Source organism: Vanessa atalanta, chromosome 20, assembly GCF_905147765.1.
Source record: "Vanessa atalanta chromosome 20, ilVanAtal1.2, whole genome shotgun sequence".
Taxonomy (NCBI): domain Eukaryota; kingdom Metazoa; phylum Arthropoda; class Insecta; order Lepidoptera; family Nymphalidae; genus Vanessa; species Vanessa atalanta.
This window is the reverse complement of record NC_061890.1, coordinates 3,789,032-3,807,272: the sequence shown is the minus strand read 5'-3', so window position 1 is coordinate 3,807,272 and position 18,241 is coordinate 3,789,032. Positions and strand designations below refer to the sequence as shown.

General features: G+C 29.8%; 2 protein-coding genes across 4 annotated transcripts in view; one reads left to right on the top strand and one right to left on the bottom strand.

Annotated features, from left to right (window-relative positions):
* Positions 1–14,641, bottom strand: part of LOC125072149 (prestin) — a 43,743-nt gene extending 29,102 nt beyond the window's left edge. Inside the window, exons 1-2 of one of the 2 annotated variants that reach the window (XM_047682682.1) lie at positions 14,550–14,641; positions 1,493–1,640 (exon numbers count right to left, since the gene is read on the bottom strand). In XM_047682682.1, the coding sequence (XP_047538638.1) occupies positions 1,493–1,533 (41 nt within the window). In that variant the 5' untranslated portion in view covers positions 1,534–1,640; positions 14,550–14,641. Of the gene's footprint in view, positions 1–1,492; positions 1,641–2,555; positions 2,654–14,549 lie in introns of those variants that run through there. The other variant, XM_047682683.1, reaches the window with a different exon arrangement.
* On the top strand, positions 540–16,946 carry LOC125072151 (mitochondrial fission process protein 1). 2 transcript variants are annotated; one of them, XR_007119950.1, is made up of 6 exons: positions 540–898; positions 1,542–1,669; positions 2,201–2,298; positions 3,417–3,908; positions 16,152–16,154; positions 16,935–16,946. XR_007119950.1 is itself a non-coding variant. In XM_047682687.1 (4 exons), the coding sequence occupies exons 1-4, from the start codon at positions 847–849 to the stop codon at positions 3,592–3,594; spliced, it is 456 nt and encodes a 151-aa protein (XP_047538643.1). In that variant the 5' UTR covers positions 540–846; the 3' UTR covers positions 3,595–5,652. The 2 variants fall into 2 exon arrangements, 1 of the variants encoding a protein (XP_047538643.1); XM_047682687.1 differs by lacking the exons at positions 16,152–16,154; positions 16,935–16,946 and having other exon boundaries at positions 3,417–5,652.
* Positions 16,947–18,241: the final 1,295 nt, after the last annotated feature.

The window sequence follows — 18,241 nt, the reverse complement described above, 5'->3', positions numbered from 1 at the left end:
TTTATAAAGATATTTATATGGTTTTAATATATTATTTATAAATCATGAGACTCTGTCTTAATTAAATAAATTATGACGACAACTTATCTTATCGGAGTGAGTAATATCGTCAGTGCTACGTTTCTTAATACCATGTAAATATTATTTACATGGCATTACTGGCTTTTCAAATTATACTGATGTAATATTTTCAATTTAAAAAAATAACAAAATATTTCTAAAACCAATGCTCTCACTACTATAGTACCTTTCTTATGCTGAAGGCCAAATGAATAACTAACGATGTCAATTTAAACATTAAAAAACGACCATAATTTATTTCATTTTTCTCATCTCGACTTCAATGTGTTTTTATTATAAATAATACGCAATCAGTACTATTATAAAAATGGAGTTGGAGATTGCAGTTAAAAAAAGTGCTTAAAATAATATCTTGAATATTTTTTTTGCAATTATACTTCTAATATGGTAGATTTTAAGAATGTGGCAACATTTTAATAGACGTCATATCGCCTCCAATACAATCCAAATTTCTAGTCAATTGTTAAATTAAAAAAATATGAATGTGAGCGCGCTTTAGGCACCAATAATATTATAATAGTTACATATTTACATTACAATTAGGTTACCATTACATGTTGATGATTTGTGATTAATGCGAATTTATATTTCATTTGTATTAAATATATATAATTTTAATAGTAACGCAATACTCTGATATAAAAAGTCATTAATTTATTATTTGTATTTTGATGAGGAAGCTGATGTCCAATTTAAAATGACAGTCTGTGTAATCCTCTTACTTGTTTAATCCCAAGGCGAGAATTTTTATTAATTGTTTAAGTCATGCCAGAACAAGAAAAGGATTTTTACCGAGACACTTGGGTCCGATATTTAGGTAAGTAAAAAAAAAACAAGGATTTATTCTAACAAATATTTTTCATAATATATTTTTACGTAAAGCGATTAGGTAATACTTATATTACGTAAACTTTATTCGGATGTGAAGTTTATAAACATCGATTTCGACAATCGCTTTATATTATGCATAATTAATAATTACAGATATTGCTGTAATGAATTATTGTTTTAAGAAAAGAGGTTTCATATTTTGTAAAATATATTTTTATTTGTCATATATTTTATAATAATAAAGTTAACAGAAGTTACAATACAATATTTTTTGTTTATCTTTAACATGACTTTCATTATAAGAATTAATAAAAGAATAATTTAAATAAAAGTTCTTCATCCTTGATTACATTAACAAAAATATTTAAAAAAAAAAATCGTGATCTCCAATGTAACTACAGCACAAAGGATATAACATCTTATCTCCCATGGTTGGTCAGCATCGGCTATGGAAGGAATGGTCAATATTGCCAATAAATATAGGCAGTGATGACCACCTTTCATCAGTTAGCCCATTGAGCCAGGCCGCCATCCTGTTATAGAAAAAAATATATAAGTTGATTTGTAATTGATAACTTACCCTTCATCCTTAGTGATGTAATGATCGCTGAAGAGGTTCATGTTTGCAGGGTACGCTAATGAAGTTGGTGAGTCGTTCCGATCCCTGGTTTCAGTCAAGGTAGTACGAGCTAGCTATGCTGTGGCATTTGCTTATGTACTCGCTGACACTGGGGATAAAAGTTGGAAAATGTTAAGAGTAAGCATTTCATTATATATTAATTATTAGAGTTAGAATTAATTAACTAAATTATATAATTTTTTCCTCATATATATTATATCTCACATTAATGCTGTCTATCCCTAGCTTCAATTTATATTATTTACAAGTTCCATCAAAACTGATTCAGCACTTTACATTAATATCTATACTTATAAATTTAATATTTATAAATTTAGTTGTCAAAAACAAGAGTCGAACTTATTCAGTCCAGTAGTAAGAAAAAAATGTGAATAGTAAACGATTTTTATATGCTTATTTTTATAATTCACCTTATGCTCGGTGATTGAAACATCGTAAAACCCGCATGTGTCGAATGAAAATCTGCTACATGTGATGGTATCTGGTAACTATCTGGTAACCTTCTTAAAAAGGGAGTACTCCTTAGCCCAACTGTGACGCATTATTATTATTACAAACTATTACTAAATTTACGTATTATTCGATAATTATAGGTAAGATTTATTTTTTTTAAATAACCACATATTCAATAATTCATCTATTTCCCAGAAAGATGGCCGATTTAAAAACGTCCTAGTAGAAACAGGTGATGCGCTTATATGGCAGACCTTGGCATCCGTCGCCATTCCAGGCTTCGTTATAAATAGGTAAGTTCTAAGTCATAAATAACTTTATCTGGCTGTTATATTGTGTTTATATATTATATGTTAAATAAGCAGATCAGGTAAATTCTTATCATTTTTTAATACTCAGGCAGTGACAAATTTAGTTTAGTAATTGGTCGCCATTTTTATAGAGGTTGGCAATGTGAAAAATATTAACAATCCATACATCGTCAGTGCGCCACAAACGTAACTAAGATATTGTACCCACTACCCTTATGCCTGAAATAACACTGGCTCACCCTACGAACCGGAACAAATGACTGAATTCGGGTTTAATAGAATTGATGTTTGATGGTAGAATGTCCAATGAGTACGTCGTATCCATTGAAACAGCCTTGCTGTTGTTATCGCCATGTAAATGATATATGTTTTATTTATCCCCTTTTATAATAAATACGTTTAATATTAACGCACTTTATGATTGTTTGTGGTAACATAGTAATCAAGAGATGTAACAGTAAATTTAATGTGTTTAGTTAATTATTATTGTGTGTGGAAATCAAATGTGTGTGTCATACACGTGTATTATTTAAGCTGGAGAGTTTGTTTGCACAAAATATAGAACATGAAAACTCAGTGGTGTTGTCTGGGGGAAATTCTACTAAGGTATAACGGTTACGATAGTCCTGATTCCATTTCGATCCAACTTCGATTGAAACTCTACTGGATTGTTGTTTTAGTTAAATAGGAAAACGGCTAAAGAGCAACGATTTTATATAGATTCAAGTGCGATAAAATTACGTTTTGTTAGTAGAATTGTCCCCAAGCTTTAAATCCGTAATCTTCGGGTAAGATTAACGTGTTCTAGACCACTGTGCCATCTCAGCTCCAACCAGAAATATTATAGTTACATATACATGTATATACGCACTAGCTGAACCTGTGGCTTTACCTGCGCGAAATTTGTACAACAAAAACCACCAACGCCCGTTTTACCTCCTTAGGGGTGGAGTTTCGTAAAATCCATTCTTAGAGGATATGTACACCCTATATAGGACCTACCAAATCTCAAGTTTGTTATAGTTTCTGAGATTTCGTGATTAATCAGTGGGTGGTATTTCGTATTATATATTTTGTATATATTGGTATTTTATTTTCAGAATATGTGCCTTCACTCAGAATTATCTACAGAAGAATGTAAGTAAAATACCACCAAAACCTAGAAGTTTGATCACGGTGGCAGTGGGACTTGCCTCCATCCCCATCATCGTTAAGCCAATAGACATGAGTGTGACCATGCTCATGAACCTTACTTACCGGCGGTTGGTGAAAGCATAGACAATGGTCATGAATTTTTCTGTTTTGCAATAACTTGCTCAAATATGCATGGTGTTCGCAGTCAAGGCTCATATTATATTTTTTAGGTCAATAAGTATTTTATTTGACCAATTTTATAGATACTCAAAGTTTGCCATTGTGATGTAATCGGGCTTATAATTTATCACTTTGTTTAGAAGGTATTTGATTAAATACAAATTTATCTCTTTACGTAATCATTCATTTGAGATTTGAAGAAGAAGACACAGCATTCTTTCACTAATCACCTCATAAATAACAAGAAGTGTTTTCAAGTGAAAAACCATAGACGTCATGTAATAAATAATAATAACTTAAATACCAGATAATAGTCTTATTAAAGCATAATAATTAATATGGTAATAATTCTAGTAGGCTTTTGGAAGATGTTTTTTTATTCGTTATTGTACAAATTTTTACGTCAATTAAACGCGAAACTGCCACGATTACTATGTAAGCTTGCAGCTTATGCTAGGATTTAGTATGAAAATGATAGGACTACAACTTTGTCTTCTCGAATTGCTGGCGAATAGTCTGTAATTTGCTTATACCTGGTTATCCAGGGGGTTAAGGCAGCTATTTCGAACATCAATTGTTAATTACGTGATAAATCAAATACATTTTGGCCTTTCGACAAAAAAAAACGACAATCGATCTGTGACTGCCTAGGTCCGTTGTCTAGGTTTTGCTACAGATTGCGCAACACTAGTTTCAACTGGGCAAGAAGAAGATCGTATACAAAAGGGTCGCTGAAGATGTATACAATTTAGATGACGATGCAAAAGCTAGAGGATCAAATGAGAAATAACGCGCCAATACTTGGCAGAGTAAGACAGAATTGGAGATAGTTAGACGTCAAAAGACAATGTTTACAAATGATTATTTTCATCGATTTTATAAATCTTAATTAATAAATGTTAATGGGGTATTATATCTTTGAAAAAGTACTTCAAAATGTTGATTTTCCTAATAAAAAGCTACAAAAAATAAATTTCGAGTAAACACGTTTTCTTGTCATGAAATTTAATTAAATTTTAAACCAATTGTATTCCCGCTAAAAAGCTGTCAGTCATTTTGGTGACGTAATATTGGTAGAACCAATAGTTGTCTATGTACAACCGTCACTTATTCAACGTTAACAGCCATAAATATTTTACATTTAGTGTTATTTTGGATATAATTAATTACAATAGCTGAAATTGATATGTAGTATCTAGTTGTACAAATTCTTGCACTAAAACTCCAGAAAAATCGTTCATCTAAGTGCCAGATAATATTGCAATGACAGTTTTAGGTCACGTGATAGACAAATAAAAAATTACGACTTTTAATTTTAATGTAATAGAACAATAATGTGCTTATATGATTCAAAATCAGAATATTCAAGTATATTTCTACATATATTTTAATTTTCATCAAATTTCATATATTTTTTTTCACTACCGAAAGTACCCCATTTCTGGTTATGCCCTCTAGCCAAAGTTGCGTTATTTTGTCAAACATTTCGCTAGATACTTCGCGTAATGTCCCGTATGATATTTCTCTATTCCTTCTCCATTACGATTTATGTTTAAATATATCAAATAGTATAAATGCAAGCAAATCAGTAATAGTAAACCCGTTTTAATTAAATTCGACCTTGAAAATGATATGTAGTAATAATTATTTCGCGTGCCTGATTGGTTGACCAAGGCCATGAGAATCATAACTGACTTAGTGCTAAAAGAGGAAGACCCACGTGATAACAGTTCAGTGGCTAATGTAGTATAGTGGTTCTTAAATTATCCGTTATACTGAGGCTGTTAATTTAATGCCTTCAATATAAGATAAGAAACGGGTGTACGGGTAGGGTCGGTTCTTGTTTGATAAGTCTGGAATTCCATTTATATATTTTTGACTTAAGATTTCTTCAGCTAAGCCTTTTATACTCTTCGGGTAAACACAACGTTAGCGTGATTCAGGATTGCGAATTTAACGTTTCTATAATTAATTAATTAGCTTGCGAATTCTTGCCTTTAACTAAACTATTAATTAAGTTTAATAAAATCAAAGACAATTTAGATATAATTATTTCTTTTTGTGTTCATTGATTTATATTATAAATGTTTGTGAAACTTGTTTTAAGGCCAAATTTTTGTTTAAATACGACAATGCTGTGTTTACAAAAATCGGTTCTTATGGTTTAATAATGAAATAGGCTTTTAAAAGACAAACAAATTTAAAACATAAAAGTATTTTTCTAATGATAACTTTATCTAAATCTTAAATAAATAACTAATAATTATGATGAATAGAATGAATAAGGAAAAATAAGATAAACAAACCAAACGTATAATTAAATGTTCATAATATATTCCATTTAAAGTAAAAATATTTGTACGTAATTTTTACTATTTGTAAAATTTAACGATTTTAGTTAGCCATTAAATTCACAGCCTAGCCATTTTACTAATCGGCGTTTAACCATTTTCTTTTTACTCTCATGAAAATAGACCTATTTATATTGGTTAGGATACAATACTTTTTGGCTAAATACATTTTTTTATAAATCAGTATTAACTTTAAATTTATTGTAAAATTGATTGATGTTTATTAAAAAGACTAGGTTGTTAATTGAATGGCTAATTAAAACATATTATATAAATTATTTTTACTCTTTGTTGATGCGTTACGTATCATCTACTTATACAGGCCTATTACACTTATGGTGCCATCCAATATGTATCTCTCCTAAATTTCTTTTTATTTTTGCTATTTTATCTCTTCCTCTACTTTCTCAGCCGTATAACCATTCCATTAAAAAAAAATATTGAAAATGGAGGTCTCAATTGACTTTTTATTATCTATTTCAAGGTTAAAGTTGTATCGTTCTGTCCTGTATACTTGTCTTTAAACGTTCATACTGCTAACAAAATTCACATTATCTTATTAATGGATTTTCTCCTAACGTCGGCTGAATTTCTTGTTTATGCTTTTAAAATTTATTTTTTCCTAAAAGCTTGCTCTTTAAACGCCGATTTCTAATAATGTGCTTTAGTTATCTGCCTATGCCAATTTTGTCTTTTTTGATCTAGATTTAAATGTGACGTTTATCTGTGTCAGTTTCTTTTCTGTTTATTGCCAGTAAATTACTTCGCTACTTTAGTAAACACTAGAGCTGTTAATTACGACGGCTTTTAACTCGCATTTTTTCACTATCTTATATCAGAATCTTTTCAGAAATTTGTTTATGTTTAACCCTTCTATGCCCATGGGTCGTTTTCGCACCAACAAAACAAGCACTTTCGGAAAAATACTAGTTACTCTCACAGAACCAATTTCATCTCTAGTCTTCAGTAACTAATTATTTGAAAATTATATAAATAGGAGCTAATTTGTGAGCTGTGAATGTGGTGTTCGGCGTTTGATAAAAAACAAATGACAAAATAATTTAATAATTGTTTTGTTACGATTATTATGATTTACAGTATATACAAGCTAAAATATTTAGTAGGGCTTTATGAAAGCTCGACTAGTTATGTAGAATTCACTTTCCACATATTCTAGAGCTAAACATTAATTCTCAATGTCGTTGTGTTTCGGTTTGATGAACGAGTAAGCCAGTATAACTACAGGCACAAGGTACATAACATCATAGTTCTCAAGGCTAGTAGCGCATTGGGGTTACAAGGAATAGTTAATATTTCTAACGGCACTAATGCTTATCTACTTACTTTCTTTTATAAATCGATATGTTTGCAAAATAAGATCCCTGTCATCTGAATATAGTCTGAATAGATTTTAGGGAAATGGTCATTTGTCACATGTATTTTATCAAACGTAAGGGAACCTTTGGGCATGTTTGGGTTAAAGCTGACAGATGACATCCGTCAAAGAAATTTTATTTATCTGTGCGGTTACTTTAATCTGTATACGTAGACAGAGCAGTTTGAAAAGGTTTGCTAAGTGCCCTTAAACATAAAATAATAAACAATTTATTTATGCTATAACAACATATAAGATGCTAGTTATATTGTATGTAATATAAATTATTGATAGTGCGAAAAAACTACAAATACAGAGGCTAATTTTTACCATATTAAACTGATGACGTCACTAATGTTATATAACGCTAAACGACCATTTAACATTAGTTTTGAGACCTATTAAAGGCATATAGACGATTAGTGTACATTAATTTAAAATAGATCTGCCAATCTCGTAGTTCTAGATAATATATGAATTAGCCAAACACATTACTGCCCGGGGCTTCGTAGTCGAGTAATTATTCATATATTCATAATTTTAGACGGTCAATGATGTAGCAAGATCAGATTAGTTATTTAAAATTGCAAAAACACGCTTTAGTAATGTTATTGTTGTGACCCACTTGTGGTATAGTAAAAATCGAAACGAGTTAGATCAAATTAGAGCATATATATATATGCTGGTATTGATAAAAAAATAACAATGCAATGCACAAAATACGAGTTAATTTAATTTTTTTATATTGTTACGAGCTTGTCGGTAAAAACAACATAAGTTTCAACTGTCACGGTGAGATTTTACCGATGTAATTGTCCACTATTGAAATAAAATTTAACAAATAAGTTTGGTTTTGATATTACAGTCTAATTTGGTAACATCACATCGGCTTAAATTCGATTCTATTTTAAGAATAGTGGAAATGAATTGGGAAATTATCGGAGCCGTTATAAATTAGTAGAATTGCCCATATCTTCTTCGACTGCAATGTCAAGAGATACAGGCTTAAATCTCTGTTATAATTTTTATCAGATTTTCAAATTTGTACACCCGTTTAAAAAGACTCAGTAAATCTGTTATTGTATAAAAGTCTCTTTTTAAAATATTATTTAGAAGTATTTTAATGTTTATATTATACTTATATTGATCTGTTATTTAATAAATGTTGCCAATAAATGAATTCAATTTCTATTTATTTGTGTTTTATTCTTTATTGTAACACATCCGATGAAAATGCAAAATATTTTTACATGTAGTATATGGTGTCTGTTAAAATATAATAGCAAAATCACATAAACAATTATTGCCAGTATATCTTAAAAGGTTGTTATGATATCTTATCTATATTCTTTACTAATATTATAAATGTGTACTCTGTCTGTCTGTCGCTCTTTCACTGTCAAACCAATGAACTGAATTTGATGAAATTTGGGATGAAGCATACTTGAACACCAAGGAAGGACGGAGGAAGGAGGATTTAATAAAACTTTTCTTTTTGTGTTTAAATTATATCACATCTGATTGTCTATTAGTTGGATGTAACCTTATTCCCTCCAGCGAACAAATAGCATAATATGATTGCTCTAAATTCACTTTTTGTAATTATTATAATACCTTTCAATTCGGGACCAAGTCCCTTAAAAGTTACGAGGTGAAGGGAAATCTTATACTGATATCTCTGACCCAAACTTTAATACGTAACAATAAATTAACATTGCACGTTAATTTAAAACAAATATTGTGACTTTAAATCTCTATACTATATTCTAGTTTTTTTTATTTTTGATGTGCTAAATTAGTATTTTCCATTATTTCCTCAACGACATTAATGGATTTTGGATGGGGTAAGGTAAGGGAATCAGACATTCGAAATTCCATTTCTTCTGCTCCTGCAGGTTTTCTTTGTTAAGCGAATTAGTTCGTCAAATGACGTGGAAAGTATTACACATTATTTTATTATAATCTGTTGGTTGATAAAACTGTCGCTGCAAAATACGGCGCCATTACGAGGCCAAATGACGTTAATTACATCTGATCATACGTTATTTGTTTACATTGGGTAAGTATATATTTAGATTCTTTCACGTTAAGATAAGATCGGTACACAACACAAACCCGGTTTTAAGAATACCTATGTATGTTTTATTAGGTACTATTATCTATTGACGCAGATACATTAATTATTTATGTAAAAAAGTATTATTAATGATTCAGGCATTAATGAATACTAAATAAAATAAAATAAATATAATACATAAAAAAAACCTAAGCATTTAAATTAAATTTATTTAAAACTATAATTTTATTACTAAGATAAATGATAATTAAGTTAATTTAATGTCATAAAGCTAGTTCTAAATATTTAATAACCGAATTATATTGGCATTTTATTATTTAATATATTAAATTAAATTATAGTAAAACCTTGTGCTAACCTACTTTCTACAAACATATCGAATAGTTTTGGGCTGTATTATTTAATATTTAATTAATATTATAATTACCTTGATTTATTAAATTGTCACCTTCATTGGGGACAGGACAGCTGATCCATTTTTGCCCAGAGAATCGGAACTGCGATTCAACGGGAAAATGCTGCTAGCATTCTTGTCACCATTCCACGCGGTCACGATTTGTACAGTTATTATTCAAAAACGTTATTCCTATATAATTAAGGCCTGAATGTTAATAATTCTAATGTAAAGATATTTAAGATCCCGTTAAAGATATAAGATGATAGAATGTAGACAATTACCATACAAATTTATTTATTATATATATATGTACATAAAATGTAAATATCACCGGTTCGGATGTAGGTTCTACGAAATGAACCGGCGACAAGATCAATTGTTCCTCTTTTTGACACGATAAAATTAATGTAATATTCTTGCAAGTAATAATTCAACGATAAGTAACTTTGTGCTTTTTTATAATATTGAGTAGAATAATACGATTCCTATTATTGATGGAAACGTCAGGTAACGTGTAGGAGTATACATAGTAACGTATATTTTTGTCCTTGCGTGTTTTACAAATCATGCAAATTATGAAATTATATTTAATAATTAAGGACATATTAATTATCATTAAAAAATGATATTCCGTTAAAAGATTGTGGGATTATTTGTAATCATTTACTTAAAATGTTATAACATTAAATATTTTTCAAGTTATACTTCTTTGAGCGCGTTTTGTGGAACTTATGAGGGTGAAATTTGATGATGATGACGCATGCGCAGGGTGATGAAACCTACATGATGAAGTTGCTCGTAAAAGAGCCAATTAACTGTCAAATCGTAGGAAATAAACAACTTCACCATATCATATCATAGTTATTATTTTTAAATTCTATAATTATTACTACTGAGTAAGAACTCTGTCTTTGATTGAATACGAAGTGTAATCAAAGACGATGAAATTTAGGCATAGACAACTTATACTAATATGAAATATTACTAATAAAACCTTTTTTTATTACAAACTAGCGACCCGTCCCGGCTTCGCACGGGTGCAATGCTGATACTAAATATACTACAGAATGTCTTTATATACAATATTCACAACTTTTTCAGTCAGTTCTGGGCCATATTCATCTATATTAATACCTTAAATACATTATGTATTTAAGGTACTTAATTGAATAAGGTTTAATGTCGTATTGCTTAAAATCGCTTGGTACATAAGCCATTATTTCTCGTAAAAAGTAAAGGATTAAAAAATGATTATATATATATATATGGGTTATACCTAAGATATAGACAAATACCATCGCAGATGTTTTTGTAGTCTGTATAATGTGTGCAATACTGTATGTAGTATATTATTTTGAACTATCTCGCAAGGTGCAACCAGCGTTTGCAATGTAAGCGCAAAAAATGTATTTGTTTATGTCACATTGCAAAAAACCTCTTAAAAACCTCTAAAATTTACAGTGTTTATCTTCCATATTATGCATTTATTATACATATAAACCTTACTCTTGATTCATTTTATGTATTAAAAAAACCGCATCAACATCCGTTGCGGAGTTTTAAAGATCTAAGCATGCATAGAGACAGACATCGGGAAGCGCGGAAAGTTATAAGGTATCGGAAATAGTTCAGAGTTTGCGCAAAAATTAAAATTATTTTGCAGATTATAATAATTTATTTTGCGCAGTTGTCTACCCTCTGAGGTTGACCGCCATAACCGACCATAATTCGGCCAAGAGGTCATTATTATAATTTTATTAGCTTGAAGCTTTACACCAGATTAATTGAAATACTTACGTCGAATTTCTGAGTCACTTCTAATTTGCAAAGAAGCTAGTTACGATTGCAACGTATGTTTTTAACGATAGTCGTTATCAGAACTTATTTAAAGATATATTAACTTATTTACCATACTATATAGTTTTATATTTGAATCTACAATAAATTATTATCATATTTTGCGAAATTAAAAAAAAAATTATACAAACGAAACTTTAAAATGATATTAAATATTCAAATGAGTACGATTTCAAACATATATACCCAATTACACAGGCGCACACACACATAAGTGCATATTATTAAATGAGGTTATTGTATAACCCGAATAACTAAAGAGATAGACACAAAAGGTATACCAGGACATGGAGCGCGTTTCAGAGGAGATGGTTTTAGTATATAATAGGTACAAGACAGCCGGTTTCCCGTTTATATATATTATACATAATATATAAAAGCGTAAAATAATAAAAAAAGTAAAACTATATGGATGATATACAAACTATAGAACAAAACGTAGTCTAAAATATATTCCTGTCTCATTTAATTAAATTAAACATATAATTAGTATTAAATATAAACGATATCATTTAATATGTAAAATTTTGAACTGTATGACGTTCTTCGGCCGTGTGGAACCTATCAAATCCAAAGAGTCTGTTTATGGAAGTTTGCAATTTAGACCAGCTGTTTTTGAATTATTATACGATATTTGGCTGAAAACGGACAGATTTAAAATAATATACATTACTTTAAGGTAGGCCAATAGTGACCTCTCGGTTTGAAAACAAGGCTTTGAAGTTATTATTTATTAAGGAACACTGCTCTTAATACGGGTTAGTGGAAACACGGGTGCCACGATTTCACCCGATTACTTATAAAAAGAAAAAAGACGGTAGATCGAATGCATTTCTTATGAACGCAGCCGTAACGGTAGAAAATATATGAATGCTTTTTATAGAATGGTTGCAGAACTTACGGTGTATATTCGATTAACCAACAAGTTTATATTTTTATATATAAACAACAAAACTCATTAGTGCCGAATACTCGTAACAATAAAATTTATATACTTAATCTATATCTATACATATAATAAAATTGGAGTGTCTGTTTGTAATATTAAAATAACCCATTTTTACTAAATGCATATGTATGTATACACGGTACATATACCAAAATAACATTTTTTACTATTTTTGTCTGTCTGTCTGACTGTTTGTTCCGGCTAATCTCTGGAACGGCTGAACCGATTTTGACGGGACTTTCACTGGCAGATAGCGGATGTAATATAATAGCTTAGGCTTTTATTTTATAATTATATATAAATTATTAACAAAAAAGTTACACTGAAATGTCGAAATTATATATAGAATAAAAATAAAATCACGCTACAATATCCAAATAACTTAAATCCAAACAACGCGCACGAAGTCGCGGGCAGAGCTAGTACGTATATATAACTAATAATATTTGACGGCTTTATTAATAATACTTGTACAAATAATGAATAGATACCCTCTTACTGTAATCAGAAGCATTAATCTTTAAGAACAAACTCAATTCTCAGTGCAGAACACGGTCGTGAAATGTCAGGATTAAGTATGCGTTATATCCACAGCGTCTCTGCGTCATACAATTTTCAACATTTGAATGAGATTCGAAATGAATTGTTACATTGCATTAGTTTGTCACGCGACAGAAGAAACAAAGCATATTTAAAATATATCAGTCGCCTCATGTTCTAGGGGATCGTCAGATGCTAACATGAAAAAGTAGCCAATGTCCTGCCTTGCTTCATACTAATTTTAATCAAAATGGGTTTAGTGGTTAAGCCTTGAAAGAGCAACGGACAGAGAGACAGACAGAGTTACTTTTACGTTTATAATATTAGTATATATATATTGTTATTCCAATATTGATATGAAAAAGGTAATCAATTCAACATAAGCTGGAGGAATACAATCCCCTTTCATTTAATTTATTTAAAACAAAAGGCAGGTGATTTGTTATCATATTTACTAAACTCTTTTTTTCTATTCATCATTTATAATTTAATAGCGAACGACAGCCCCTCTCCGCCCCCTCTTTGTACGCATCCAATTTATTAATAAAGAAAATCAGAAATTAACTTTAATTTATTTATTGGTTTAATTATGTTAAAATAAGAAATATGAATACCTAATTTTATTGTAAAACAGATCAGTGTCTTCAGCTTATAGGTTCAAATTTGGACAGTCTTAACTGACAAGGTTAAAATGTTATAGTATTTACTTAGATGTTAAAGATTAAAATACAATTGTAATCTACTATTATTGTAATCTACTATTTTAATTGCACACGGTGATGAATATATTTCTATCTGAATAATACTGGAGAAAATGACTGCAAATAATTTATAGTTTTAACTAATTTGTAATAAATACAAATCGTTACTATGGGTGTACCTAAGAAGGTAGACACCTATTATACGGACTTTTAAGGTCTACAATTTTCTAATAGATTTTTTGTTTTTTTGGACATAATACCAAAGTTCAGTCTCATTGTACGAAATATTTAAAAAAATATACGGTGATAACTCCCCTGTTTATCGGTCTTTCTATTAGTGAAAACTCCATCAAAATCCTTTCAAAGATTTAGAAGAAGTTAAGAAGAATACGGAAACATAAAGTGACTTTTTTTGTAATACATATTTGTAGAATTAATGAACGATAGACCCTTAAGATTCAGTCCACATTATCTGTTCGGTTTTATGTGATATTAAAAAATGTAAATGAATTAATTGATACAGCTTTTAGGAGATACTTATTCAGAAAAGACTTGCTACAACATTTCTTTTTTTTTTCAATTTCTTTCATTTTCTTTTCTTTCCTTTTCTTTCTTTCATTTGCTTTCTTATCTTTCATACCAAACGGACGCATAAAAAAACAACTCACATACCGAACAATTAGACACCTCCAATTTATTGTTTACAATATGATAAAATCACGATATTTTTTATAGTCTCAGTCACACACGTGTTTCTCTTTCACGCACCAAGTTCACACTAAAACCACGTAATAATCGCAATATCGTCCAAAGCCGATTATATTTAAATCATAAGAAATAGCGATTGTATTTATAATAACACTACTAATGACCCTTTCTGTTAAACCTTAATTCCATATATAACAGTGAAATCATTTTTTGGTCTCCTATAAATAATGTAAATAACTTATTGCCGAAATAATATGTAATAAAAAAGTTAAGCTACATTGTCTGTAGTTCTGATCATTTTTATAAATGGCATTTCCTATTAAACTGTATTACTTGTATTGATAATTATTTTACTACGCTCGCTCAACCTTTAAAATAAAGAAAACTATCGCAGTCCACGTCGGACAACGTGGACAGTCATCTCGTAAGAAACGCAAGTGTAACTGTTGAAACCAAACATCTCACTGTTGAAACTAGAATATAATAAAATGAATAACACATATTACGAAAGCTTACATTAATTTAAAAAAAAGTGCAGATTAAAATTCTGGTAAGTCCGAGTATGTTCAGCTGAATTTTCATTCGTTGTGCATGAGGAACCTATGTTTGTGATAAATGTATATGATATTTACACTTGTAATTTAATTGATGAATAAACCTCACTACGACAGAGTTCCTTCCCGATTACTTTCAATACAATTCATGCATTGTGTATAATTATGTTGTATTTTTGCCGAAAATAAATAAATAAAAAAAAAAGATCGTAAAGGTTGTAAATTTGACGATTTAAAATTGATAAATTATCTAAAGATAGATAGTAGATAGATATATTTGATTAACTAGTTGTTACAATAATATTAAAATGATATTAACAATATTTTTCTGTTTCGTCTTTTACTCCGATTTAGACCACAAAAGTTCACTTACCTTAGGGACAGGTTGTTTGTTTTAATTGCGACTCGTTCCCGCATAATTTTCTTTTTTTCATTAATTTATTTCTTTCGATAACGAAGAATGTCAATTGTCAATTAATGTATACTCTGGACTTGATATAATCGTAAATGCTATTGGAACAAAACAGGGCTATTTTATTTTTACAAAAATAACAATAAGTTCTGGTGCCAGCATCTATCTAAATAAGATTGAATCATTCGATCGATAATTTAAATTGTTCGAACTTTGGAATGTAAATAAACGTGGTATAGTGTATTAAAAATAAATATACATACATTATTCAAGAACTTTTTATAGTTTCAAAATTATAAGAAACTCGGATGAAATATTTAAATCTAAGTTTAGTTTATCTCCTTCCTCTCTTTTTCTATTAGAATAATATGTTATATATTATATTAAAATTAATATTAATAGGTAATATTAATACTAATTTTATTAAATTAACTCAAAATACTATTGACTAAGTCTAAAGATGCTTCTAAATTAGTCGTCGATTGTTTTAACGACGATTAAATCATATTTGTATTTATTTAGTACTTTACAACAACTTAGTAACGCATTATACTTGGTGGTACACAAGTGGTGGTAGGTTTTGCTGCAATCCCGTTAAAGTTAGTGAGCCAGTGAAACTAAAGGCACAAGGGATATAAGATATTAGTGCCCTAGATAGGTGGTGCACGATATAATTTAGATATTGGTCAGTGGATAGTGGTGACCTTATACCATCTGGTAACCTATTTGTAAGTCTGACAACTAACATGACGTAAAAGTTAAACATTTGCAATAAATATATATTAACCTCGAACGAGATAAATGAAATGAAAATAAATCCTTTTTTGCCTTTTTATAATACAAAATGTCGAGTAATCAATTGGTACATCTTACTTAACACACCAAGTGTTTTTATTCTCATGCTTTTATTAAATCTTTAAAACAACCCGTCCAGTTTGTACAGTGGTAACGGCAATATTAATAAGAAAATAGCCTTAACAAAGTTAAATTAAAACTTTTATTGGTATAAATCTATCAGATAAGTCAATATCTGGTCTGAAATTTTAAATTGAATTAATATACAGTAACAAAAAAGTGACGACGATGAATTTATTGGATTAGTGCTTTTTTGTATATCCGGAAAAAAATATAATTTTAATGATGTACTTAAATTATGAAGAGGAGAATGATTATCATTTACAAATAATTGTATATATTTCGCAATTAAATAATTAATGAATCGATTAAATATTATAAATTCGGACGTCCTCTGAAGGATACATTTATTTGAATCGAAAAGAAAACGGAAACTACGCGTGTACATTTTTTTTCGAAAATAACGTAAAACTATACTACGATATATTATTGCTGTATACACGAATCAGTTACAAATTCTAGTTTAAGAATTCGCATTTTCCATTGATCGTTGCGAATATGAACTTTACGCCAATATTTTACAACGTATTTAATTGTTTCGAACCTAATAGTCTAAGATCCGGCTGCAGAATCAGTGTACCCATCGAGTGTGTGCTAAAAACCAAATTTTTATACATATTTATGATTAGGAGAATTTATATCTACCAGTTTGCCTATCAAAATGTGGCCGCTAGTATTTTTAATTAAATTATGAATAATTCTTATTCCGTCAAAAATTTCATTGACTCGTTTTTTCAATAAACAGTAGTCCACTTTATGGCAACACCTATAAAGAATTAAAGACTCTGAAAAATAATGGTTGCCGTTGCGCATCTGACCGCACCTCTACGCAGCCATGTTTACACAGGTATGATTTTTTTACTTTTATACATTTATAATTTATACATCAAATTAAAGCAAATTTTTATCTGTTTATTATGATATACGGTTACCTATTTGGATCTGGCCGCAAATAAGGGGATATAAATTCTCCTAATCATAAATATGTGTAAAAATTTGGTTTTTAGCAAACCCTCGATGGATGCACTGATTCTGCACCCGGATCTCGTACTATAACCTCAATAGAAACTAATATGCACAGATAATAACAAAATGCAGAAGCTCGTGACCACAGATTGTGAAACTTATCCTATCGTTAAGCATCGAAGACTCACGAATTAACACGTTATTCTGATCCTTGAACTATCATACCTCGGGGTTATTATATTGGATTTTTAATCATTTTGTTTCGCACTACTAATTGCCGTGACTCCGCTCATCGAAGATGAAAAGCAAAAAATTAGTAACCTTTTTTAAACTTTAAAGTATTTTTTTAAATATTGTCGAACTCAGCTTGCTTAACATTATTATATATTAGTTGTCGCTTGCGGCTTCGCTCGCTTTTTTGGGGTCGGTCGTCTGGTTAGGCATAAAACCTTTGAACTTCCTTGGAGTTAAAGTTTGCTTACAACTGTATACCAAATTTTATTTAATCGGTAGAGTGATTTGGCCTCAAGGCCTATGTATCAAGGACTCTATCTGGTTACTCTTTCAAAAGAGTAACCAGATCGAGTTACTTTCGCATATATAATATTATTATAAACAGTTACATTATAGCAACTTTATGCCTTATTTCTTCTATGCATGTCTGGTTTCAAACAGAAATAACTTAAGCCGTTATTTTAATATTATAAATAAATTATCACCACATCGTATTACCATTGGTGACATCCGTTCACTTTTCTCTCAGAGAATCGGAGTCAGCGGGAAATGCTTGCGTTCTTGCCACCAATCCA